Source organism: Myxocyprinus asiaticus, chromosome 3 (genome assembly GCF_019703515.2).
Source record: "Myxocyprinus asiaticus isolate MX2 ecotype Aquarium Trade chromosome 3, UBuf_Myxa_2, whole genome shotgun sequence".
In the NCBI taxonomy this organism is placed as follows: Eukaryota; Metazoa; Chordata; class Actinopteri; order Cypriniformes; family Catostomidae; genus Myxocyprinus; species Myxocyprinus asiaticus.
Genome location: NC_059346.1, coordinates 48,453,470 through 48,480,464, shown reverse-complemented (window position 1 = coordinate 48,480,464; position 26,995 = coordinate 48,453,470). Strand labels below are relative to the sequence as shown.

Genomic DNA, 26,995 nt, shown 5'->3' with positions numbered 1-26,995 from the left:
AATGCAAAGTAACTTTCATTTATCAGCTATGAAATCAAAATCTCCAGCTTTACATGCCATCTCTGAACTCATTCACAACCAAGACAAAACCAAACGAACTTCAGTAAAATGCTACATCAAAGTTTAGCATCACCAGTTTAATTTTTTTCCTGCTCCTCGTACTATCCACATCAGATTTCAGTGAACATCAGTACCGCATTCCTCATCTCCGCATCTGATGCTTTCACAGCCTCCTGGGCATTCCTTTGCTCTGACAGTGAGGCCGCTCGGACTGACACACACGTCATTGTGTCCTTATCCCTGTCATAGTTCCCAACGCAGCGATGCACCTGACCCCTTATCAGTCTGGGCAGTGTCTGCACCTATAAGACAGATGCACAATCACTTTATCTCTCTGAACTGATATGCTTACGATGACTCCACCACTGCCAACATCACATAACAATGTGCAGTTGGTGGATATTACAGAAAATTCTGACTAATCTACAAGAAGAGTAAAGCAGAAAGTGGGAAGGAAGTGGGTGTACGTCTTAACCCAGTGAAAGCATCTGCAATCTTTAATGTGTCATCTCTGATCTAAGCCAACTAGATGAATGTGGGCAGGTCTGCTTCTTAATTGTTTTATAAAGAGGTAAAAAGGCAATTTTGGATCATTATTACCACCTAAAGTATGTGCATATAATTATATTAAGAGCACTGAAAGAGAATGTTTATCAGAGTAACATTGGTGTAAGAAGAGCTTAAAATTTTGTCTGTCTGATGATTTTTACTTTCAAATAAGTCTTTTTTTTTTTTTTTTTTTTTTTTTGCTGAACTGATTATTTCTTACTTAAAAGTTTCAAATTAAAACTTGAAAGTGTGAAGTGTGTAATTTCTGGAAATGATTAAAGGTAAAGCGGGCTTTGATGTGTTGTTATGGAGGCAGTGTTGAGAATGAGTCGCTTTAGCAGCTAGGTTTCAACAAATAATCATTTTGCAGAGGGGAAGTTTTGAGTTCTGAAACTTACAGTATGTTTTTATAGCACAATGACCTCTTATATGTCAAAAGATCAATGGAAATTTTAGTCCACGTCATGACCCCTTTAACACAAAGTGGTATTCGCAAGCCATTTTACTATTACTATTACTACTATTATTATTAATGATTTACTTCTGTATTTCCAAGTGAAACAGGATATATTCAATGAAAATGTTAGGTGGGATTTATCCATCGGGAATGGACTGCAACAAGAAAAGTGGGTGTTCCGTATACCATAATGGATCCAGACCTGAACAACAGTTTTGTGGAGGACTACACCCCTTCTGAAACACTGCCGGTGTCATAATGAAATTAGTCCACCCATGAAATCGAGTCCCCAGGGGATAACCATTTGTAATGCCTGATCAAAAACCTATTGTGTTATTGCAATGGCTTTGGAACTGTAAAAAGCACTATATATATATATATGAAAATAATAACCTGACTCTGTTTTATGCTTAAACAAAAACATTCATGCATTAAAGAGATGTTTTAGGAAAGTTGTTTTTCAATGTACACAAATCTGCTCAGCACAAATAGTATTTCTGGGTAATATATATATATATATATATATATATATATATATATATATATATATATATATATATATATATATATATACACACACACACACAGTTGTGCTCAAAAGTTTGCATACCCTGGCAGAAATTGTGAAATTTTGGCATTGATTTTGAAAATATGACTGATCATGCAAAAAAAAACTGTCTTTTAAGGATAGTGATCATATGAAGCCATTTATTATCACATAGTTGTTTGGCTCCTTTTTAAATCATAATGATAACAGAAATCACCCAAATGGCCCTGATCAAAAGTTTACATACCCTTGAATGTTTGGCCTTGTTACAGACACACAAGGTGAAACACACAGGTTTAAATGGCAATTAAAGGTTAATTTCCCACACCTGTGGCTTTTTAAATTGCAATTAGTGTCTGTGTATAAATAGTCAATGAGTTTGTTAGCTCTCACGTGGATGCACTGAGCAGGCTAGATACTGAGCCATGGGGAGCAGAAAAGAACTGTCAAAAGACCTGCGTAACAAGGTAATGGAACTTTATAAAGATGAAAAAGGATATAAAAAGATATCCAAAGCCTTGAAAATGCCAGTCAGTACTGTTCAATCACTTATTAAGAAGTGGAAAATTCAGGGATCTCTTGATACGAAGCCAAGGTCAGGTAGACCAAGAAAGATTTCAGCCACAACTGCCAGAAGAATTGTTCGGGATACAAAGAAAAACCCACAGGTAACCTCAGGAGAAATACTGGCTGCTCTGGAAAAAGACGGTGTGATTGACAGCATCATCCACAGACCTGTTTGCTTGGTAAGCAACCTGAAGGGGGTCCAGCAGGGGTCCAGTGATGTCCTTCAGGTAAGTCAAAACCAGTCTCTCAAACGATGTCATGACCACAGACGTGAGAGTGACAGGTCTGATGTCATTAAGTCCTGTGATTTTGGGTTACTGCTGGTGTGCTTTTTGTACAGTACATTTTGTAATATTGTGATTCAGTAATTCTGTAGCAGTAATTTTGTGGCTGTTTTCTTGCTAAATGTAAGCGAACCAAATAACATACCAAACAAGAAATGTTTAATTTCACGATCTATTCACCTTATTCAGCCCCGCCCCTTTTCAGCGCTTCGGTGTTTTGTCTCTTAGCCTCCAGTTTACATTGTAGCTACACCACCCCTTTACTACATGAAAATGCTAGTTGGGGGGCTGGGTAGCTCAGCGAGAAAAGACGCTGACTACCACACCTGGAGTCACAAGTTCGAATCCAGGGCATGCTGAGTGACTCCAGTCAGGCTTTCTAAGCAACCAATTGGCCCGGTTGCTGGGGTGGGTAGAGTCACATTGGGTTAACCTCCTCGTGGTCGCTATAATGTGGTTCTCGCGGTGAGTTGTGCGTGGATGCTGGTGAGGATAGCGTGAAGCCTCCACATGTGCTAGGTCTCCGCGTTAACGCGCTCAACAAGCCATGTGATAAGATACGCGGATTGACGGTCTCAGACATGGAGGAAACTAAGATTCGTCCTCCGCCACCTGGATTGAGGCGAGTCACTACACCACCACGAGGACTTAGAGCGCATTGGGAATTGGGCATGCCAAGTTGGGGAGAAAAGGCTGATTAAAATGTGATTAAAACTGTTGTGAACGGAATATAAATTAAACATACACTTTCACATGTATATGTGTGTTTATGTGTGTGTGTATAAATATAGTAGCACCCCTCCCCCGTCCCAGTTTAACAACCAAAAAATCTGCTCACCTTAACTATAACACGATGGGTGAATGACATGAGAAGATGGTCAGAGGTGTCATAAAGAGATATTTTTAATGACTTTGTGTTGTCTCTTGGAGTTTCATGAGCACAGAGGCACATCAGTACGTCCACAGCGTGAAGGTAAGATCTTGATAATTTATGAATGAAGTACTTTTGTTTTAAAATATCCCCGCTCTACTTCCAGTTGTTATTACATCCTCTGAACACTTTAAAATACTCATAACTTTTGACAACTCTACAACCTATAAATTCACTTCACTAGCTAATTACACTTTGACATCAACACCATAGATTTCTATAGCAACCGCTAGACCAGAAGTTCAAAGACAAAATTTTCAAGATGGCTGCATGCTAGTTTCTCTGGCACATAAGGTGAATAGCTTTGGTTATATACTATTATGCAGGGACTAAAAACGGTTCAAGGAACGAAAAGGTAAACCGAAAATGAATGAAATATTTAGCAGAACGTAACCGAAAACCGGAACAAAGTGATTTTCAATTGTTCCAGAGTGAAAACGTTATTTTTAAATACTGGTAACTGGTTATAACCAGTTAATTTTGTTCCAATTATTTTATCATGAAACTAAAGGCCAAAGGGTTTATCACAGTACATTTCTGGAACTACACCACTTTGTGTTGCTTGAAACAATGGAACATGTGCTTTGATCCTGAAGGAAACTGCTGCATCACACATTTCTTTGCCTAATTGCCTGTTGTGGATGTCGCATTCTCTGAATGAAGACCTTTTTAACAACTATGTATAATTACTACATATACTGTACATGCACGGCTAATCCAGATACAAGGAAAACATTATTAGAGGTAAAAAGCATTTTTCTCAAAAGTTGTTTTCAAGTCTTCGCTGAACTGTTGCTAGATATGATGCATTAATACAGATTTGATACTGCCGGGTTTTGAATGAGAAGCAGATCTGTAATTAAAATGATACTTAACTGTTAATTAACTGCTTGTTATGCTTTCTATGCCAATAAATCAACCACACAGGAAAAAAAAATAATTGCTTATTTTTGCTTATTTTGGGCTTGTTTTTCCAGACCAAGTTGCTTGTTTCTCTTGCAAGATCTGGTAACACTGCTATTGGTATTTCACCCACCCCTTAGCGCAGAGTATTGTCATTTTAAAAATAATGTTATTAACCGTTTTATTCTGTTCTAAGCAGTAACCTTTTGGAAAGGAAGCTGCGGAACTTCTGAACCGGAACAAAAAAATAGATTTTGCTCAGAACGAACCAAAATGAAAAACATTTCGTTTTTAGCCCCTGCTATTATGTGTGACATATGATTTAAAATCATTAAATGTAGTGACATACGTCATTAAAGGATATTGTAGAATTCTTGTATAAGCCAATGGAATCACTATGACGTCAGATGGCGACTTGATTTCACGGGCAGACTCGTTTGATCGTGACAACGGCGGCAACCGGTCTACGCAGCGCTGCATGAAGTCTAACACACCTAATGGAATCACTATGAGGTCAGCAGGGGATTCGATTTCACAGGCGGACTCATTTGATCACGACAACGGTCCCCACTTTTGAGGAGGCTTCACTGGGACTTGGAGGCTGAAGGTGAAGTTCACTATTGAGCGCATTTACATGCATGTTCTTACACTACTTTTGCTTAATAAACCGACAATGTGTGCAGTCATGTAAACCCAATAAACCGTGTTTCTTTATCGGCCATTTAAAGGCCATAAACGGCTTATGAATAACCCGATCGACACGAGTAGATTTTTGCCCATTATGCCGATTTTGCATGCCATGTAAACACCTTACCCGGTGTTCTTACCAGCTCATCAAATAAGTGCACGTGTTGAGCGCATCCTCTTCACGGCTTGACGTCAAAAGTAGAGAATAATGCGATTATTTCAAATGTCATGTAAACACGGATTTCAGATTTTTTAAATAAGCTGATTTTTTTAAGGTTATCAGTGTATTGGTGTGCATGTACACAGGCTCATTTTTATTTGCTATTATTGCCATAACCTTTATTACATTAAACCTAACCAGCATGATATAATTATTACATTAACTATTGGCAAAATTTTTGAAAGGCTGCATTACCTTCAGCAGTAGTCTACAACCAGGCTGTTGGTTAACGTTAAGCAATAGCCTGCAGGGCCTAGGTGATGTCAAGTGGAGCTAGTCATTACATTTTTGTGTTTTTATGTCTTTCTACTAACTCTATAATTCCACTAATAATATGCGCTGAAGAGGAATGTGTGTTAAGTAAGAGGGTCCATTTTGATTTTATGTTGGGTTAACAAGGAAAGATCATCTAAATGCTATTCCCCAACTTACATTTTCATAGTAGAGACACTGGATCACATGTTTGCCATCTCTCATGGAAAATGTCTTTGCTCCGTGCTCTCCCACTGTAACTGCAGAGTCAAGTGTGGCTGTGAGGAGAGACAGTACTGTTAGAAATTAGTAATAAATGAGATGACACCTCATCTGTGTGATACAGTCCACTCACCAAAGATCTCAAATATTATTGGTACTTTGTTCTTGTACTTGCTCCAGTGCTTCATGCCTTCAATAACAGCAGTAAGGATACGCATGGATGTCTCACGTGGTGGCTTCCAACAGAAGGGAAGGTTAGCTTAGTGCTCATAGAGATAATTATGATTGCTTATTAGGAAGGAGATAACGTCTGATGCAGTACATTGTGCATGTACTTCTTAAAGGAATGTTCCACATTTAATACAAGTTAAGCTCAATAGACTGCATTTGTGGCATTATGTTGATTTCCACAAAGATTAATTTTGGCTCATCCCTCCTTTTCTTAAAATAAAAACAAACATAAAATCGAGGTTCCAGTGAGGCACTTACAATGGAAGTAAATGGGGCCAATTTTTGGAGGGTTTATAGGCAAAAATGTGAGGCTTATAAATTTATAAAAGCACTTACATTCATTCTTCTGTTAAAACTCATGTATCCACCTTTTTCCTGAAAGTGGAAATGTTCCACGATTCGCCTGTTTTCAATTTCCAGTCTCCAGTACACCCGCATCGGCGTATATTCTTAGCGGGTAAAGTATTACATTTGTAGTAATTGTCAAAACAACATGTGGCTCTATAGTGCCGATACTTCAAGGAGTCAAGCTGACCGTTTTTTTTTTTTTTTTTTTTACAGTGCCTCACCTGAATATGTAGATGACATGAAGCGATGGTCCGAGGAGATATCATTCACTACTTTGAGTTTTTATGACAGCCAACAACTGCACAAGTTGAGTGTGAAATTCATTTTCACTCCAAATAACACATAAATGGTTGTTGTTCTCCATGTGAATCGCTCGTTTCGGTTAGTTTTACATTGTGTCTCGAGACCAGAAACAGAAAACAGGCAATTGGAATCATCATGGCGCCGCCCAGTGGCTGCTCAGGAAAACTGTGGATTATTTGAGCTGTAATGTTGTTTAAATCGTAATTTTTACAGTCATTCTAGGGTATTAGGGTTTGTTGACATTATATCGTCATGGTAACAAAGTTGTAAAATTTTATATAACTTTACACACAGAAAAGATTAGTAAGTGATTATCACACTAAAATCATGTTAACACATATTGTTTATGTCTTGTGGCTATCCTTGTGAAACAGTGTGTATTTTAATGTTTACGGATTGGCCCCATTCACTTCCATTGTAAGTGCCTCTCTGTAACCCACATTTTTGCTTTTTTTTTTTTTTTTAGAAAAGGAGGGACAAGTAAAACTTTATTTTTGTGGTAATCAACACTATGCCACAAATGCTGTCGAATGAATTTAACTTGTATTGAACTTGGAATATTCCTTTAATGAGTTAGTTCACCCACAAATAAAACTTCAGTCATTATTTACTCAGCCTCACGTCACACTCAATGTTGTCTTGGAAGAAAAAGTAATTGCATGTGGAACACAAAAGATGATATTAAGCCGAATGTCCAAAAGGCTTTCCATACAACAAACGTAGACATTGACTAGGGGCTGTCATGCTCAATTTAGGTCTGTTAGTCCGACTTCAGACTGGTATGATTTCGGTCCAACTAAAGCATTTACATTAATTTAGATGTTACATGAACAAGTTTTTCAGGTTACCTGACAAAACATGTTTTAAGGTGTAAGCTCTGTAAAGTTTTGCTTGAGTAAAATAAGAGCAATTGTTTCACTTTGTGAGAAATTTTCAACAAAACACTGACTTTGCACTATAAAAGTGAATTTACTTTTACAGTTAGCACATACATATGTTATTTATACCAAAATATGGCTGGTAGATTTCAAGGAGTTATGAGGGGCATGTATGTTATGAAGTTATGAAGAAAAGTGTAAAAAAAGAAATATGTTGCCCCCACCATTATTACAATTACTAATGCTGCCCTCTGGTCACTGTCTGCTTAAAATGTTTGGAAAATAACAGCTTTACGATTTTTTATTTTTTGGTGAACTAACCCATTTGCCTTGGTTATATTTAATAAGGAAACCCAAATTATAGACACAGTTCGGCACACCTGTTGCTGAGTGGGGATCCGCTCACTTGAGGTGTTTTCTTTTGCCTGCATTCCACTGCCTGATTGTCCGGAAGATCTGAAGTTCCACTTTGTGCTCTGACTCTGAGCTCCAGGGCCACCAGTGCTTACTCCTGCAGGGGAACACTGCTGAGGACGGTAAGGGCCACCAGTGCTTACTGCTGCAGGGGAACACTGCTGAGGACGGTAAGGGCCACCAGTGCTTACTGTTGCAGGGGAACACTGCTGAGGACAGTAAGGGCCACCAGTGCTTACTGCTGCAGGGGAACACTGCTGAGGACGGTAAGGGCCACCAGTGCTTAATGCTGCAAGGGAACACTGCTGAGGATGGTAAGGCATTCTGGGGGAAGTTGCTGGCCTGATAAATGACTGTTGAATTTGGTTCTGGAAGCCGCTAGACCATCTGGGCTGGCCCAGTGAGGCTGAGCTGCTGCTTGGAAAGCCACCATGAACATGAGATCCAACTGTTGGCATGGAATCATGTCTCATTGGAGGCCTTTGCTGACCTGTCTGTGACCTGGTAGTCAAATGGTGACAAATACACACGAAATACACTGTTATAATGTTTTGTTGAGTAACCTACATTTTTGTGGTAACATCTAAACTAACTAGTTTTATTCAATTCGGAAATATTACTTAAAAGACTGTATTAAGTTTTTTAAATTATGTTGCACCAATGAAAGTAATGAGGTTCAGATCAGGCGGGGAATACAGCATATCCTTAAGGTAGCATCTACGTATTTTTTACTTTTTTTTTGTGCATTTTTAGTGTTCCAAAAGTATTTGGCTATTTAATGGACTAATGGTGCATTCAAGTCATGTTGGACTGTTTGTTTTTACGAGTTAAGCGCACATGAACGCCACTGCAAAATCGTAATTACGAGTGGGAAACTCTGGATTTTCTTTAAGCCCCGTCTTTCCGAGTTGGGGGCGTGTTGAATTAAGAATCATGATGGAAGCAAATTGTTATTGGTAATAATTCAGTTTTACTTGAGGATTTTCAGTTTATATGCATTTTCTTAATATAAGAATAACAATAAAACTGGCCAGAAATTAAGACTCATTAAACAGGTTTATTCAGCGACATGCGTTTGCAACATACCAAAATTTTGCATCATTATATGTGGATGCACAAGAATGATAAAATAGGTAGATAAAGCATTCATTACACACTTAATGTGTGGCTTTGCTCTTCTTTTTGTTAGATTGGTGCTAAAAAAGCATCCTGCCATCAGTAGTAGGTAAAAAAGCGAGGAAGAAATATGAAATTGCAAAATGGGTCTGTTCTTTCCAGCAAAATCTACTTGAACTCATATCACATAGTATTTTTGATTTCCGACATTGTACGTACAAACTTCCCAGGAGGAATGAACACACCATAATTCACCCAAAAATCTGAATTTTGTATTTTTTACTCACCCTCATGTTGTTTCATACCTGTATTACTTTCTTTCTTGAGTAAATGGTGACAGAAATGTTTGTTGAAGAATTCCTTTGACAAAGATTCCCCTTCATGCTTGCATATGCAATTTAAACTGAGCATGTCATGGCTCCGGCGTTTGCCGGTTCATTCTATTGTTTGTTTGTTCTCTCTCCCTCGTGTTTTACAGGTGGAGTCGGTGAGCGTAATTTCCGTTTCCATGGGAATGCTGATTGCTCCCGGAGGAGGCATCAATTACGATAATGGGTTTCTCACACACTCCACCTGTCTTCTTCTGATTGCACGCCCAATTTTATCCTGTGTGTTTCCCCTGTTTCTTTGCTGGTTTATTGTTTGCTGTACCACTCACGTTTGCCTCCTGTGTTTACCCCACAGATCGGCATTGCCCTGTTGGTCGCTCCCGAGGAGGATTCCTTGGATTATCTACACGCGTGTCGGGGAACTTGTGTCTTTGGCGTTGCTTTGCATCTCACCAATCTTCAGCGGATCTTTCTGGACTTCCACTACAACACCTACTGATGAACACACTCTCCTCGCCCTCCTGGTTTTATTATTTTGAGCTCAACCGAGCTGGCGCTAAGCACTTTTTGTATTTAATAAAAGACTGACATTTATCTGCTCTGCTCTTGGGTCCTGTTTTCCCCAGCTCACTGACAGAATAAACCAGCCAGTTATGGACCCAGCGGAGGAGAACACTATTCGTTCCGCTCTGGCCCAGCAAAGGGCTCTACTTGGCCGACACCAGGACCCGATATTCGTGTCGAACCGCGCCATGGAGATGATGGCATTACAGCTCGCTGAGCTCACTGCACTGGACCAGCAACTCCGCCTCCCTCCTGATCCAACTCCGGCGCAGGATTTACCTCCTCCCCCGTCAACTGTTTCCCACTCGTCTGCGAGCAGGTCAGATGTGCAAATTCTTCCCCCAGCTCCATACTCGGGAGAGGGATCTGTCAGGGCATTTCTCTCTTGTTGCTCTTTGTTCTTCTCTATGCAGCCCTCTACCTTCACCTCTTACACCATGAAGGTTGCCTGCGTAATAACGCTTTTTTCCGGTAAGGCTGGATAATGGGGAATGGCTGTTTGGGACAACCATCATGCATGCTGCGCATCCTATGAGGCTTTTTCTTCGGCGCTTCGCCAGGTTTTTGACCACACCGCCCAAGGTCGGGAGGCAGGGAGAATTCTGTCTGGACTTTCCCAGGGGAACCGGTCTGTTGTGGATTTTGCAATCAAATTTCGCACTCTGGCTGCTTTCCAGTGACTGGAACGACCATGCTATGTGGGACTGCTTCTTGCAGGGGTTATCTGACTCTATCCAAGATGAGAGCTATTCGTTGGACTTACCCCCACGATTCGAAGACTTGGTGGACCTGGCCACTGGACAGCTCCTCAAGGGGCTATGTTTCATTTGTGGCCAAGCTGGCCATCGCTACGCTACCTGTCTGTTAAAAGACACCGCTCGTCAGTAGGTAGGGGTTACTGGACCTGGACAAAGGCCCCGGACTTCGCACCCTCCTCCTGGTCTGATTACTAAGTGTTACCGATAGCCATGTTATCTCGGCTCCGGTGGATTCCGCTGCCTCGGATTTGGCTTTAAGGTGGCAGCTTCCCATATGCCGACTGAAGGAACCCATCACAGCCCACACTCTTAGTGGTACACCCTTGTCAGTCTTCACACATGCCACTAGACCTGTCACCATGGTCTCCGGGAATCATTCTGAGCAGCTGTCCTTCCTCCTCATCCGGTCTCCTACTACCCCGGTGGTGCTGGGGCACCTGTGGTAGGTAACACATAACCCTCACACAGATTGGGCAACCAACTCTGTTTTGTCTTGGAGCTCTTTCTGTTCTTCATATTGTCTTAACTCTGCTGTCTCCCCTGTCCAGTCTTGTGTTTCGATGCCGGCAGATGTTTCGGGTGTTCCGCAGGAGTATCACAACTTGAGGGCAGTATTCAGCTGATCCCGTGCCTCGACCCTTTCTCCTCATCGCCCGTACGACTGCGCTATTGAATTGCGTCCTGGCACCTCTCCGCCTTGAGGACGGTTGTATTCGCTCTTGGGCCCTGAGAGGGAGGCCATGAACAGGTATATTAACGATTCTTTAGCAGCCTGTCTCATCCGCTCTTCCTCTTCACCCGCAGGGGCGGGATTCTTCTTCGTGGAGAAGAAGAACGGCAAGCTTAGACCCTGCATAGATTATCGGGGGCTGAATGACATCATGGTAAGGAACCGTTACCCTCTGCCGCTAATTTCTTCCGCCTTCGAACTCTTGCAGGGGGCATCTGTCTTTACGAAGTTGGGACATACGGAACACGTACCAGCAGGTCTGTATTAGGAAGGGGGATGAGTGGAAGACGGCATTTAACACCCATAGAGGGCACTTTGAAAACTTGGTCATGTCGTTCGGATTGGTCAATGCCCCCGCCGTCTTCCAGGGGCTCGTGAATGACGTGCTTAGAGACATGGTCTACTGTTTTGTTTTCGTTTATCTTGATATTCTGATCTTCTCGCAGAATGTGCAAGACCATGTGCGGCACGTCAGGCAGGTTTTTCAGTGACTGCTAGAGAATCTGCTGTTTGTCAAGGTGGAGAAGTGTGCATTTCATGTGCAGTCGGGTCAGTTTCTGGGGTTCATAGTTTTGTCTGAGGGAGTGCGTATGGACCTGGCTAAGGTTAAAGCCGTTGCTAAGCCAACCCCAGATTCTCACAAGACTTTGCAGAGGTTTCTGGGGTTCACTAACTTTTAGCGAAGATTTATAAGGAACTATAGCCAACTCGCCGCTCCTCTGATGGATCTCACCTCCACACGCACTAACTTTTGTTGGTTCCCGCGGGCTGAGTCTGCGTTTGCCACAAACTTCAAAATACTGTAAATAATTCTAGATAACCTTTTAGCCAATTTGTTTAGATTTTTCTGACTGCAAAGTAGTTTTCCATCAACAAATCGATATTCACAACACTGCGTGTATGCGGCATTAATGACATATGCACACTCTGATGTAAAGAAAACCAACATGGACGAGAAGCATGATTGAAGGTGGAATGCTGACGACCCTTTATCTGCCTTCTAAAAGGGTTAAGTCGGAAGTGTGGAAGTATTTTGGGTTCCATAAAAATACAAAGGGATTGTTGGTCGAAGATTGTTTCCCTTTGTGTAACACATGTGGCAGAAAAGTGGCCGCAAAACACGGGAACACCTCCAACATGTTCGCTCATCTGTGGGACAATCATCCCATGTAATTCAGCGAGATAAAGGTAATTTTGACAATTCTGCTCGTTTTTCCAAACTGTTTTTGAAAACTGAGAAACAACACTCGAAGAGACTAGCCAAGTGACAACTAAGATAAAAGTGAACTGTTGTTCCCATTGGCATATAATGTGTAGCTTGCTTTCAAGTGGCCGAAGAGTAGTTCGCTAAAACTCCGCTGGCTACATAGTAACATTTGCATCTTGTAGTAACAACTAAAATACATTTGTAATAAGCTAATATTAAGTCCTGTAATTAATAATGGCATTGTGGCACAATGATGATTTCAATATTAAGTTCAAGTTGGAACGCGACGCAATCGTACGTTGCCATACAGCAGGGCTATTCAACTTCGTAGACAAGTGGGCCAGATGGAAAGAATCTCCAGGGCATGCGGGCCAAGCCAGAATATTTAAGATATTATGTTATAATAGGCCTACAATACCTAAATAATAACTAAAAAGTGCTTTAAAATTGGCCCATAACAGAGAGAGTAAATTAGATTGATACTAAAATTTTACTGAACAATAACAGTAAAGTCTGTTATAGATGCATTGATTTAAACTTTTGACTTTTCAAATCGAAAATAAAATTTCTTAACCAAATTAATGAATAGAACTTTTCTGTTTCTTCGAACTCACGCTTGTCAGTCATCATCCATGATTTAAGTACTTTATTCTTCCCATTTTGTCAAGATAACAGAAAAAGCTGTATATAAAGCTGTCTATAAACTTTTTATAAGAGAACAACAGTAAAGTTTATCTTTCAACCCATTTTTATAAAGTAATTCAATACTGTGATAATACCTGTTATACCATGATAAAAGCTTCAGCAATTATTGTGAGGTGAAAATTTGATACCATCACGTCTATTTTAAGCTATGCGAGGCAATGTTTTTTTTTTCCAATCTTTCAAAAACAATTGATCAAATGATCCTGAGTTTGTGAAGTACATCAAACAACAGCTTTCCAAGACTATTCTGGTTAGGTGGTCTAGTTTCATAGAGTTAAGTACCAGGAATAGGCAGGCTTTTTTGGGTGAGGTAAAGGTGCGTATCCTCGTCCTTCTGGTGAAGCAGCAGGTCTCATATTGGCTTGCTGTGAAGAAAGACAGGTTTGCTTGTTCCACAGACCACTCTGATCTAAAGATAAACCAAAAAGAAACCCAAGGTTACTTTAGAAAACACTTATAACTGGTAAATATGATAAACAATCTGTCTATTGATTGTGTTCTGTATATTTCAAAAAGTGAAAATGTACAATTGTCAACTTGAGGAGCTACTTCTACCTGATCTGAACCATAAAAATCAGACAACTATTTAATATAGTGTATTACCTAATGTTCTTTGGTGCATCAGGAAAACAAATTTTTTTTAACATCCAGTAATTTATTTAGCATCAGATGTGAGACTAGTGCTTGAAGTGGAAGAAAAAAAAGGCAGGTACTCTCCTTGTTAGTATTAAATGTCTTTTTTGTGGGTAAATCAACTATACTGTGAGACTGTTTTTGTTAACAACATATGTTTATTTATAAATAAACTTGGGGTTTTATACTATACAGAAGGGCTCTTCAACTACTTTCTTGCAGGGGCCAGCTTATCCAGATGAACACTTAGCTGGGGCCAAACTTTTTTTCCGTATTCATCTTACCTTACACTTTTTTTGTAATTAACATGATAATATGAAAAACAAAACAGGCATAGTGCTTAACATGAAAAACACTTAACGTGGCTCAAAGTACTAAAACATATTTGAAGACCATATTCAGTATGCACCTTACTGATAATGCATACAGGTAGGCAGATGAACCCAGAATCTGAACGCAACTTGCAAAGTTGCACTTTAAGCATTTTCCCCACGTAGAAAATTGTTATAAAGAAAATGCTTAACATGGCTTAATGTACTAAGATTTCGTTCCGATTCTGGGCTTGTGGGTTTTGGGTTGTGCATATAAGCTGACATCATTTCTGTAACAGCTTTGATTTTTTTTAAGTCTGTAGTTTTGACTGCACCCAGCATCTAAACAGTTTGCATAAATGCGATAAAATGTGCTCGCCTAAAAGCTGCTGGTTCATGTTTTGGAGAAGAGTGTAAATGAACAACGCCCAGACCAGCTTAACCAAGAAGACCACTAGGCTGTTGCAAGTACTGAGTGTTGTTAAACTCACCGCTGAGTTATGCGCAGAGAGCGCTGCACTCGGACATTTGGAAGGTCAGATAAAAGTGATTGGCGGGTCTCATCAAATCGCTGACTTACATTTAATAAAGACATTACATCGTACCGGGAGACTCTGAGAAGTGGTGGTACGCAAGAAAAACTGTCTGTAAATTAGAGAAGTGCAGGTACTGTGTACCTGTGAGTGAGTACCCGCCCACTTCAAGCACTGTGTGAGACTGATGCAAAGGAGACACATACTGGGTGGACCAGAGGAGGATGAGGAGAAGGTTTGTATCTCGTTGCAGTAATTGGTAGAAAAGTGTTCACTCTCAGAAGGATTAGATGTCAAAGGCAGCCTGCTTCTCTTCCTTTGATTAAACAGAGGCACAGAGAGACAGCCTATAGAAAGACAAAACTCTGCTTTGATTTCAAGCACCAGCGACAAGAATCAAAATGTACAAATGACTAAATCATTTAGATCAGTGTTTCTCAACTGGAGGGTTGTCAAGTAACAGTGAGACAGATATAAGTCCTACCTGCTGTTGGTCTGCTCATCTTGACAAATTCACTCAATACTGAGTGTCTAATTTTGAAAAATGAAACAAAATTATTATGGGAAAGTGAAAGATAATTCGTAACTATAATTCGTTAAAAAAAATTTTTTTTATCATATTAGCTGTCAGTTGCTGAACTGTGTTTTCTCATTAAAAATATATATTGACTCTTAAATGTGAATTTCGGTTCTTTCTGGCCACTCACGTCTCTAAAAATGTTCATAAAATACAGCTCAAAATGATAAATATGGACAGAGGTTTCTATAATGGGTTTGTATGTTATGGTCATTAATTCGCAATCAACCCGTTTGCTCACCAGAGTCTTAAGTACGTCAACGAAGCGAAAATTGTTGACCGAGAAACGCTTGTTCAGTAGATACTTGTTTAAGACGTGTATGTTGTTTAGTTGTCGCACTTCATTTCTAAGCGAATTTCGACGGAATCGGTTGATAATATTATTGGCGCGAACGAGTGAAATGCAGAGCGCGAGGTCTGCGCGAGCACACAGCGCGTGCGTGAACGACACCTGGATCACAGTACATTACATCAGGGACAACTTCTGACTGAGTCTTGTGTTAATGACTTCTGTATAGCTAGGTAAAAGGCATTTTATTTTCTCAACAATAATTTAAAAAAAAAAGCAACAAAGCCTACCTCCTCATTGCGTGCAATTTCCAAAGGATGATTTTAAAGTAATTTGATAAAACTTTTAATAAGTTCTAAAATGTTGCGAAAGAAAATCTAAAATTATAACATTTATTTTGAGACAAAATAGTTATTTTTAATATTTAGTTTTGGTTAAGGTGATTTAATCGAATGTTTTTCAATAACTGTCCAATAAATGAAGGGATAGTATTTGGGGTAAAAAATAAATAAATAAATAAACTTTATTTTTTTCATGGAAAGGTATCCAAAAAATGTACTACTCCCTTAAAGATATTAATGAAAAAGTGTACTGAGATACCTCACAGGTCTCTGTGACAGCTTTAGACTCTGTAAACGGCGTGTTCTCATAGTGTTGTGGTTGCAGCGAATTATTGGGGCATAATGCCATTTTTATGCCATGTTGCTCTAACAGTTGTCAGCAGAGGGAGCTATTTTGCAGCTGTTGTTTTTGACAACTTTTTCTGCTGGATGTCAGTCCCAAAGCTCATTTGGTATCTTTGGAGTAGGGGTTTTGGGAAAAGGGGCGTGGTTAATCCAACGGCTCATCTTGTGGAAATTCTAGAAGAAAAAAATGCTTACAGCGCCCTTAAGTGAGTGGAATATTTGTTTTCCCAAAATGAAGTGGGCTCACACTGACTGATCCAATCACAACGGAAATTCATTTATTTGTAGAATACTTGAGATGTTATTTTGAGTAAGCATTATCTTAATTTGCTCCTCAAAAAATCATCTTGCTCTCTCAAAATATTTGCATAAGTTGACAAATTTTGCCCTATAACGATTGTCCCTATATTCACACGATATCACTATAAGTCCCTAGGAGCCTTTTCTCAATGTGTGGGGGCACCCGCCACCTTTTTTATTTTTTTTCCTTAAGGGGTGCCTTTAGCCCCATATTCAAAGCTTCTGAGAAACTGCTACTCATGTGGCTTCTAATGGTATAGATAATCACCTCAGAGAATTCACATACACTTAAACATACTGTACCTCTGAGTATTGGCACTGTTCACTTGAATTTCATTTGTACTGATGTTCAATGCCAATATTGGACATTTTACTAACTTTTTTGCTGTACATTAACTAAGCAGAAAAGGGACATTTTGTGTTCTTGGATTTCTTTTAGTAACCACAATGACTTCTGAAGATCTGAAGTTGCTGTGCAAGCCTCAAGAAGGATCCAAACCATTAGACTGGGCCTGATATGCCAGCCCAGTTCTGCATTCAGTCAAGCAGAATGTCATGATCAACTGTGTCAAAGGCAGCACTGAAATCTAAAAGAACTAGGATTGACAGATAACCGAAGTCCTAAACTTGCAGATCAGTTAAAATCTTTAGAGGAGCTGTTTCAGTGCAATGACTGGCCCAAAAGCCAGACAGGAATGTCTCATTAATATTATAGATATTGAGATTGAGCTGTATGGACACTCTTATTTTATTATTATTTTGTAAGTACAGAACGTGTATGTTGAAAACGTCCTCATGGGTATATTAACAATTTTCTATATGATTTTTTTATTTCTTTTGTGGAACACAAAATGAGTTGGTGTACAAGCTGCTCTTTTCTGTACAATGAGCGTGAATGGTGACCACACAGCTGTCAAGAAATATTTTCAGCATAGGAATTTTAAGTCCTTCCCCCAAACAAAGCTATTGCATGGCTTCAGAAGAGTTTAAATAAAGTGCATTATTATTTGTATGAACTACTTTAACAATGATTTTCTGATGCTTTTTTTATTTATTTATTTTTTTTTTTTTTGGAGCTTGACAGCCCCCATCCACTGTCATTGTATAGGAAAGAGCAGCTTGGACATTCTGCTAAGCTTCTTCTTTGGTATTCCATGGAAGAAAGAAAGTGAAAGGATGTAAATTATGACAGAGCAGCATCCTCATCCTGACTTCTCGACATGGAGGCTTATCATAGTAAAATGTATGGTCCTAAAGATAACAAAAGTGGATAAAGCCAATAAATGTAATGGCTTTTACAAAAACAAATGCTGATTCTGCATCATATGATCATACAATTCATGATTTGCAGAATGAGACACCTCAAGACATATTAACCATTCAAAACACATGCAAACCACAGAACAAATTCATATTTTACTATTGCACCTCATAGAAGATTTGCTATTTTAGCTTCAGTTTTTCCACTAGTTTGAAGTACCTTCACTGCTTGAGTTGAACATCTCGTTTTTTTCACATCTCGTGTTAGACATTGTTTCCCTGTCAATGCTTTCATATAACACCCCAATTACAATCAATGAAGCTGTCTATGCTGCAAGTGGATTTCAGAAGAATTTTTCCCGTACTTTTGTCATGTCGCTCGTTTTCCCTGTGTAGATTGCATTTAAAGCTGATGTGATTCTTTCACAGGTGTTTGGCTGATTATAGATCTTAAGAATAAAGTGGCTGTAGTGACTGGTGGAGCTCAACGTCTAGGCAAATGTTTGGTTGAAATACACCAAAAAAATGGGTCACAGGTAAATTCTCAATTACCGTTGTTTGCGAGTGTGTACAAAGTAAACGTCATGTTCCCAAAGTCTACAAACTGTAATACAATACAGTACTCTATTCACTATACTACTGTTCTGTGGTCAAATGCTTGCCAGTCACAGAGTCAAATAAATGTTAATTATAATCTCATTTTACATTGGCGTCATACAAACATATTAACAGCAATTATTCTGTACAATATTATATTACAGTTTATTAAACTAGAAAGTACGTAATAGCCTATGCCGATTCATTTTGATTACATGTGGCCATTATTGATGTGGATAAACTGCTGGGAAATAAGTTGCACTAGACATAGAATATGGACCTGGCAGGGTTGAATTAAGACTTCTTCAGTGATTACATAACTCTGTGAATTATGTGGTTTACCAGATATGGCAAGTATCAGTTACAGCACAAACGACATCACACATGATTTTGCAGCTGACTGCTGAAACATTGAGCAAGATTCTGAATATTCTCAGAATAAAAAGTTTGAAATAAAAAGTTTCGATATTAAGACTTTGAATCACATTCATAATGAGATTGTTTCTTATGTTGTTTGTAAGAGTATTGTTCAGACATGTCATTGCATTTTCATTTACAGTGCTGATGATGCTGCCAGGGCCACCTTGTTATTGTGAGAGATGAGAGCAAGAATGGAGATATTCTGGAGGTTAATGCTGATGGTGCAGATTTTGTTTGCTTTGCTCTAGGAGCCAGTTAATTTTTTTTTTTTTTTTTTTTTTTATCTACCACAGTCAGCCAAATGTGGCTGACCATTGCATACTTGGCATTAGAATTCATGTAATTTGATAGTATAGGCTTCACCAGAGCTTTTATCCTTTTGTTTGGCTAAAATATACTCAAACCCTGAAGATCTAGATTGCATTCTAGTTGAGACATCAAGTAATGCAAACTTGAGAACATCCATAAAAACTATCCTTAAATAAAGGCAGTCTTCACAAAATAAAGTGGTATAAAGCTGACAGATTTTTGGCTTTGCATGTGTTAAAATGCTGACTCCAGCATTCCTGCATATTTTCTGCAAAAAGGTTCCTCACGAATAAGTGTATTGCATGCATGGATTCATTGTAAAATGTCTATTTTGTTCGAATATATTAGCTACTAACACAATGTTTAATTAGAAATGGCTCTATTAATTGACACTATTAATCAATTTAGAGTTGTGCAAAGGGCAAAAAATTGATCAAGAGAACAGGGGTTAAAACATTTTATTAAATGCATTTATATATCAGTAAAATAAACTGCTCCACATTTTAATCCACACTGTCAAAATTTTAATCTCTTCCAACATTGTGAGTCTCTGTGGGTCGGTCAATTCGGTAGACAAATTCAGCAGGGAGGAAGTATCCCAGGTAATCCACTGTGTTTGGGGTTGTGTCTATGTAGTAATGGCCCCCCTCGCCATGATGACTGAAGCCATGCGTATGCTCCACTCTCAAGTCAAGACCCTATGAATTGGTCAATTGTATTTTAGCCACAACAGAAATGTTATCTCTTTCTTATTTTTCCAACTTCAAAGCAACAATTACTCAAGTGTCCTGAGTCAAGATTAATACAGTACAACAAGTATAGCCTGATGTTACTTGAATATTTTCCTGGCAAAACATCTTGTAACCAAACAAGGTTACCTTTAAAATACAGGCAATTTAGAAACAATTTGAATTATTTTTTTTATATTTCATTAATGGTGTTCCTGACTTGACTTTTTTTTTTTTTTAGCAACAGACATTTCCAGGCTGATAATATTGTATTGTAAAGCAATGCATTATTTTTTGGCTGGTGTGCAATATTTAGCAAAAATACAGAATAATACTCTCAGTGCAATGAGGCTATGCAGAAGCCATGACATGCTAGTGGGTTGATACTCACTGGGTCTTTGGACACCATGACAGTTTGACATATCAGTGGGGCACTGACTTCAAAATGCCTGAGCCAGTTATCAACGTCCTCATTTGAGTTAAGAGGGCAGGAGGAGAATTCACGAGGCTAAAAGGAGAAAGGGGCAGTGAAAAGTTGCTAACTTTCTTACTAATGTTCTTACGTTTTCATGCAAGTTTATCAGTATTCAGAAAGCTAGCTTATACTACAGAGGGCAAAGCTGGGCAAAGAGTGCCCAATTTTTCAGCATTCACTGCATATGTGTTAAAAACAATTCTTCAATAAATACTTCGTTAAGCGTATGCTTAAATGTTCGAAATTAGTTTTGTAGACTAAAATATAATTGTGCCACCATATTAATTTTTTAATTAAAAAAGGTTCTGAAATTGATGACTTGGACCAAATAATAAAGAAAAGCAGCCACTAAGTGCCCAATATAGATGGGAACTCCTTCAGTACTGTTTAAAAAGCATCCCAGGGTGATACCTCAAGAAGTTGGTTGAGAAAATGTCAAGAGTACATGTCTGCAAATTCTAGGCAAAGGGTGACTACTTTGAAGATGCTAAAATATAACACAGTTTTGATTTATTTTGGATTTTGTTTAGTCCCAACATAATTCCCATAGTTCCATTTATGTTATTCCATAGTTTTGATGACGTTACTATTATTCTAAAATGTGAAGAAAAAAATTATTATAATAAAGAATGAGTGTTTCAAAACTTTTGACCGTTAGTGTGTATATATATATATATATATAAATAGTCACACATCTTTTCCCACATAATGAATGTGATCAGTGACTATGGGCTGTTAAGCTACAAAAAGGACAAAAAAACAGAGCAAAAGAAGTCGATACAATATTTTCCAAGTCTTCTAAAGCCATACATGTGATGAACAGACCAAAATTTAAATGAAATCATTGATTAACTCCCAATGGTAGCACTCAAATCTAATAAAACGCACACTGGCGAAGGTTCAACACTGATAGGATCAAACCTTATTGTTTCTTGTGTGTCTTGTGAGCAAACATCATGATGTCAAGCCTGCGGCGTAGTCGCCATATTTGATTTGGGTGCAGGTTTGATAAAAATGTTGGTCTGTTCATCACACAAAGTTATCGTATAGCTTCAAAAGACTTGGAATATCGCGCATGGGATGTGTTTTACTATGGGTCTACTTTTACTGTGGTTTTATCTTGTTTTTTGTCCTTTTTGGAGCTTGAAAGCCACTATTTACTTTCAATATATAGTGAAAAGGTGTGTGAAGTTCAAAAAATCCCTTTTGTGTTCCACAGAAGAAAGTCATACCAGTTTGAAGCGTGAGTAAATAATGACAATGCATCTCATAAGCACTCTGATTGAAGTATTCAAATTAGAAATGATGGTACAATCTAAAACTACTGACTATAGTTAAGGCACATCACATTTACCTTTGAACGGTGAAATTCCGCAGGCGAAATAGGCTTGGGCGGACGTTCAGCGCGTGTAAAACCAGCAAAAAACGAATTGCCAAGCAGCATCTTTTTAATGCTGCACTTTATACTCTGTGAGAGTGAAGTTAAAAAGAAACTCGCCACCAAAATGATATCCTTATCTATTGTGACTATTCAGTGTAGCTGTGTACAAAGAACCGCCCACACAGAGGTCACTGCCAAACCAAGCAATGTCTTACTGGTCAACGTGGCAAATTTGCCTGTCAAAGTTCACCAAACTCCACATGAAATCCACAAGGGGAAATTCTTTGCCACTGGAAGTTCACGCAAAATTCACAATCACGTGGATTCCCATTGAGATGACTGTATTTCGCCCACGGAATTTCGTCCGTGCGAAGGTTTATGCGACCGCGCCTTAAGTCATTGACAACAAGTATAAAATATATATGTGAAGTTTATTGCAAATTACAAAATCCTCAAATTTGTTTGAGTAATTTTAGTAATGAGTAAATTTGTTAAGTTGTTTGAAAATGTAAAGAGGCTAACTCCGTTATGTAATTCGCAACACACTTTATGGGAGTTTCCATGATAGCGAATTCCCTGATTGGTGGTTCTCACTTAAGAGGAAATGCCTCATTGGAGAAAACAAATTCTATTTTTTCTTTCGGAACCAACCTTTTTTTTCTCTCTCTCTTTTGCATTTACAGCCTTTCATTTTCTTACCATGATGTGGATCTTTGCCTTTCCCTTTTGTATGATGAAAGTTCCACCCAGGGCCACGCTTTTCTTCCCATAATGTTCTTCCATGGTCTTTCTCATGCAGCTCACAAGACTGTCCTCTCCGGTCCTTCTGCAGGCTCTCACCTCAATGACCTGCAGTGGTGTATTATCAAACCCTGTTACTGTTTGCTAATAACATTGTGTCACAAGCATGTTTTTTCAATGGAAAGTTGATATTAATTAATAATGCACAAATTTTCAATGCATTATAACTGAATGCGTAACATTCCTAAATGTAAGCAATGATCGCTAATTTGTCATTTATCAGTGATCACCCACCAAAACATTAGTACCTACTGTATCTTAAGCACTATTTTGACAGGCGTCATTTTCTAATTGATTTTTGAGTTACAGATATCGGTATATTCATGTACTGATTCAGATGTGATTGGGATCTCTGTAGTTATTACTAAGGTGCAAGTGTCTTTTGTCTGGATATGGGTGTTATTGTCTACAGAAGGTCATATGCTCTTGATGCATGCATCACAAAACCCTAATGAAATAAAGACTTGTGGAAATACAATATCCGTAATCACACAAACACTCCAATCTAGACAGGATTCAATTTCTTCGCAAATGCCCAAGTTAACTGTAGACTGTAGCTGCAATGTCTGCAAGCATAAACTTACCTAAACTTCACAGGGAAAAATAGTGCCTACCAAAAAGGTGTTAAAGGTGCACTCAGTATTTTTTCCCCATTAAAAAAGTTTAACTCCTAAAGACATGAACTGTAATTTTGCAATATATGTAGGAAATCATGATCACTTGCATTATAATGAAGACTCCGGTCATATCAGTAACCTCATAAAAGCTGTTTAAATCTACATGAAGAGGGTCTCCTCATGGGGGCTGCCATGTTAGAATCACATGATCAGTCGAATACTACTCGCAAAATCTCAGTAATAAATGATTTTTTTCATGAAACCAAAGACTAAAGGGTTTATCACAGTACATTTTTTGGAATTACACCATTTCCAGTTGCCCAAAAAATGAGATTAAGAGTTTAATTGATTTTAGGTTGTATATTTGAAATATGTTTTGCGATATATTTTTTATATTAAGGATTCATTTTAAAAATAAATTGCTAATTTAATCGCTTATTTTGGGCTTGGTTTAGCAGACCAGGATGCTTATTTCTCATGTGAGATCTGACAACACTGGTATATCACCCATCCTTAGCACAGAGACTGTTATTTTTAAAAGAACTTTATTAACTGTTCTTTTATTCCGTTCTAACCGTTTACCATTTGGAAAGTGGCCGCGGACCACCGGAACTGGAACAAAAACATAGAGTTTCTGCTCAGAACGAAAACATTTCGTTTTTAGTCGTATTCAAAAGATAATACTAAACCATGGGTCGGTTATTTTACCTTTCCAGGTTTACCCTCACATGCATAGAGGTTTGCAAGGAGGCCAAAGTCACAGTCATGAAACCTGTCACTGTAATTCTCCAGCAGACATTTTCCATCCACTGGGTTGATGGAAGAGAAATAACTGCTATTCACTGCACGTCTTCCTTCAGCTTCAGTCAGCACCAGAGGCATTAACTGGGAGAGGATAGAAGAGAGCACATTCAATTTAAAAACTATGCGTTAAAATGAAAGCAGCTACTATATAGTTATAAACAGTAAAATTTGGTACATAAACTGTTGAATGACCTCTGCATTCATGCCAACTGTTTTGGAGGAGACGGCACCAGCACCAAGAATAAACGCACCAGGCAGCTCTAACTCCTTGGACACGGTGTTCATATTGTAAACCTTAGAGCAGAAATATTGCATTGGTTAGGTTACAAAGGAAGAATGTGCTTTTATGAGAGTTATAGTAATGGTTTATTAACAAACCCTGTCCACTTGGACCAGTGGAATCAAATAGGGTACACCTCCAACATCAGTAATACGAGGTTTGCCGCACAGACCTAATAAGAGAGTAACAAGTAATGATTTAACAGCCTGTATCCCTCTGACAATGTCTGTTATGTCTACGCTCACCTTTGACAGGAAACCGGAAAGGCTCTTGAGTGAGATCTGGACAGTCAGCGACAGACACTTTTACATCAGCGAAATTCTTATTCAGTCCCGATTCCAGCACTGTTGTACACAAAATCTTATTAGTCACAATAAAGCAACAGATCTGGTCTTTGCAGACTTAGTCTACTCCAGTCAATCCTAAAGAACGCATTCAGGATTGCTACTGAAATTCTGAAAAGGGGGGGAAAAAAATGTAGGCTAAGTTGATCCAGAGGGCTTTTATTGTATTTTTACATAATATTTAGTATTCTAGGATTGATTGCATATTATGTTAGCAATTCTGTACACATCTTTTAGCATTTATTGACTGTAACACTTTGAATTTCGTGTCTGAAATGTGCTTTAAGTGCTCTTAAAGAGCCCAGTAGTTGACAGTTGAACTTTGGTCTTATGTCATTTCGGTTTACTCGAACACAATGAAAGTAAATACTCATGTTGCATGCAACATCCGTCTAAATGCACATTTAAATGAACTGTATTGAGAATTATTACCCTGACATAATTCCTCGAGGTTTGGAACATGCAGCTGGAACTTTTCAGTCTTGTTGGTGTCTGCCATCCTTCCCGTTGTGTGTATCGATATGTGTCAGACAGATTCGTGCAGCCAAATCACATGATAACGGGCTTGGCGCTGTCAACAGTCCAGAGTTCAGACAAAAGCAGAAATGGACGTCGAAACTCTTGGAAACGCTTTGATTGGCCATCCAGATAACGTAAATACGCTTCCTGAACATTGCTCCTCCTTTCTTAGCACATGAGCACGGTTTTGGATTTAACGTTGAATAAAATCTATTTAAAGACATTTTAAAGGATGTAGAGATAACTGCACTTTCTGTGATTCTTTAACTGAATCTGTACTGCATGTTTAGGGACAGTACGTTTATATAAATTTGGATTTGGAAATGCTTTTGTGAATGTATTACTCAACAGCTACTTGTAGATTTTTTTTTGACAAGTAAACCAAAAGGAAATTAGTTTGTTATTGTTAATCTTTTACTGTTTCTAGTCAAATTTCATGTTTACTGAAGGAAGTTTAAGTTGTAGTCCAAAAACTTTTTGAGCCATGGGTTCCTTCTGGATTTTGGATTTATGACTAAATTACAAGTATCTTCAAGAAATGTTAACCACAGACCTTATTTTACTGATAAACTGAAAACCCCCGTTATAAAAACCCATAGGAAATTCCTGAGGGAACCATGGCAAATTAGCCTTCCGGATTTGCCTACAAATTGACGTCACAGCTGAGTAGGTCTATAGAGCACAACAGTGCCCGCCCGAAGGGGCCAAGATGGCGTCGTGGAGGGTGGTCATGTAGTTTGTGCTGGCGGTGATGGTAGGAATGTGATTAATCAGTTAATTATTGATCTCTTTTTTTATACCGTAGTGTCTCCAACATAAAAAGTTATTATTTTACATCGGCTTCTTGTAAATGGGAAGAAAGAGGCGTATTTTTTCTAAAGTTATGGATGTCGAGGTTGGCGCCGAAGTTGAGTTAGTCTCCGACGCATGCCTGAGCAACAGGTTCGCTGTGCTTGCTGACCATCCTGTGTCATCTAATGTAAACTACGATGACAAGCTTGGCTTGGTGACACCACTCCCAGCAACTCCTGCAAAAAGTCCTCCTTCGAAAAAAAATCTAAAAAGAAGACTGAAACAAGCGGGAATATTTCTGATATTTTGATTGCTATTCAAGCGTTGCCCTCAAAGCAGGACGCTACCTTCCAAAAACTCATCTCTGTTGAGAACTCGACTGAAGTCTTTTGACAACCTGTCTTTGGTAGTGCAGAAGCTGGTTTCTGACGCACTGCATTTAGCGTTGATTCTTATGTATTCTTTTACATTTTCCTCTTTTAGTTTAGTCTCTCTCAATGTTAGGGGTTTAAGAGATCATATAAAACTGAAAGCTTTATTTTTGTATTGCAAATGGAGTAATGCAGATTTTATTTTTGTTCAAGAAAGTCATTCATGTGAATCAGACGTCAACTTTTGGAAAACTCAATGGGGAAATTTGCTCTTTATGAGCCACGGTTTTAATCGCTCTACTGGTACTTTAATTTTGATGAATACATTTAGGGGTAACATTTTAGAATTCTTTTCATCGGAGGAGGGTAGATGGATAGTTTTAGTATGTAAGACTGAAAATGTGGTATTCATTCTCTGTAATGTTTACAGACACAACTTATGCCCAATGAATACATCCATGCTTAAATAATTAGTAGCTACACTTATTAGTATACAAAATCGCTTTACTGATTCTTATTTGATTATAGCTGGAGACATTAATGAAACTCCTGACGATGCACAGGATAGATTTCCCACAAGAACTGCCTCTAATTTACATGATAATATTATTTTATGGTTATGTGATAATCTCTCAGTTGTGGATGTTTGGTGTTTCTTTAACAGTGGTTGTATAGATTTCACTTGGTCTAACAAATCTGGATCTCT

General features: G+C 38.6%; 2 protein-coding genes across 2 annotated transcripts; both read right to left on the bottom strand.

The window, feature by feature from the left end:
• Positions 1 to 77: 77 nt before the first annotated feature.
• Positions 78 to 16,255, bottom strand: LOC127420756 (uncharacterized). Its single transcript, XM_051663290.1, has 7 exons — positions 16,211 to 16,255; positions 14,884 to 14,944; positions 13,545 to 13,671; positions 7,820 to 8,354; positions 5,813 to 5,915; positions 5,638 to 5,735; positions 78 to 362 (listed from the first exon to the last, which is right to left on the bottom strand). The coding sequence occupies exons 1-7, from the start codon at positions 16,253 to 16,255 to the stop codon at positions 171 to 173; spliced, it is 1,161 nt and encodes a 386-aa protein (XP_051519250.1). The 3' UTR covers positions 78 to 170.
• Positions 16,256 to 19,619: 3,364 nt separating this feature from the next.
• c3h11orf54 (chromosome 3 C11orf54 homolog) lies at positions 19,620 to 25,228 on the bottom strand. Its single transcript, XM_051664508.1, has 8 exons — positions 25,040 to 25,228; positions 24,509 to 24,607; positions 24,362 to 24,435; positions 24,176 to 24,277; positions 23,888 to 24,064; positions 22,461 to 22,610; positions 20,297 to 20,413; positions 19,620 to 19,875 (listed from the first exon to the last, which is right to left on the bottom strand). The coding sequence occupies exons 1-8, from the start codon at positions 25,104 to 25,106 to the stop codon at positions 19,702 to 19,704; spliced, it is 960 nt and encodes a 319-aa protein (XP_051520468.1). The 5' UTR covers positions 25,107 to 25,228; the 3' UTR covers positions 19,620 to 19,701.
• Positions 25,229 to 26,995: the final 1,767 nt, after the last annotated feature.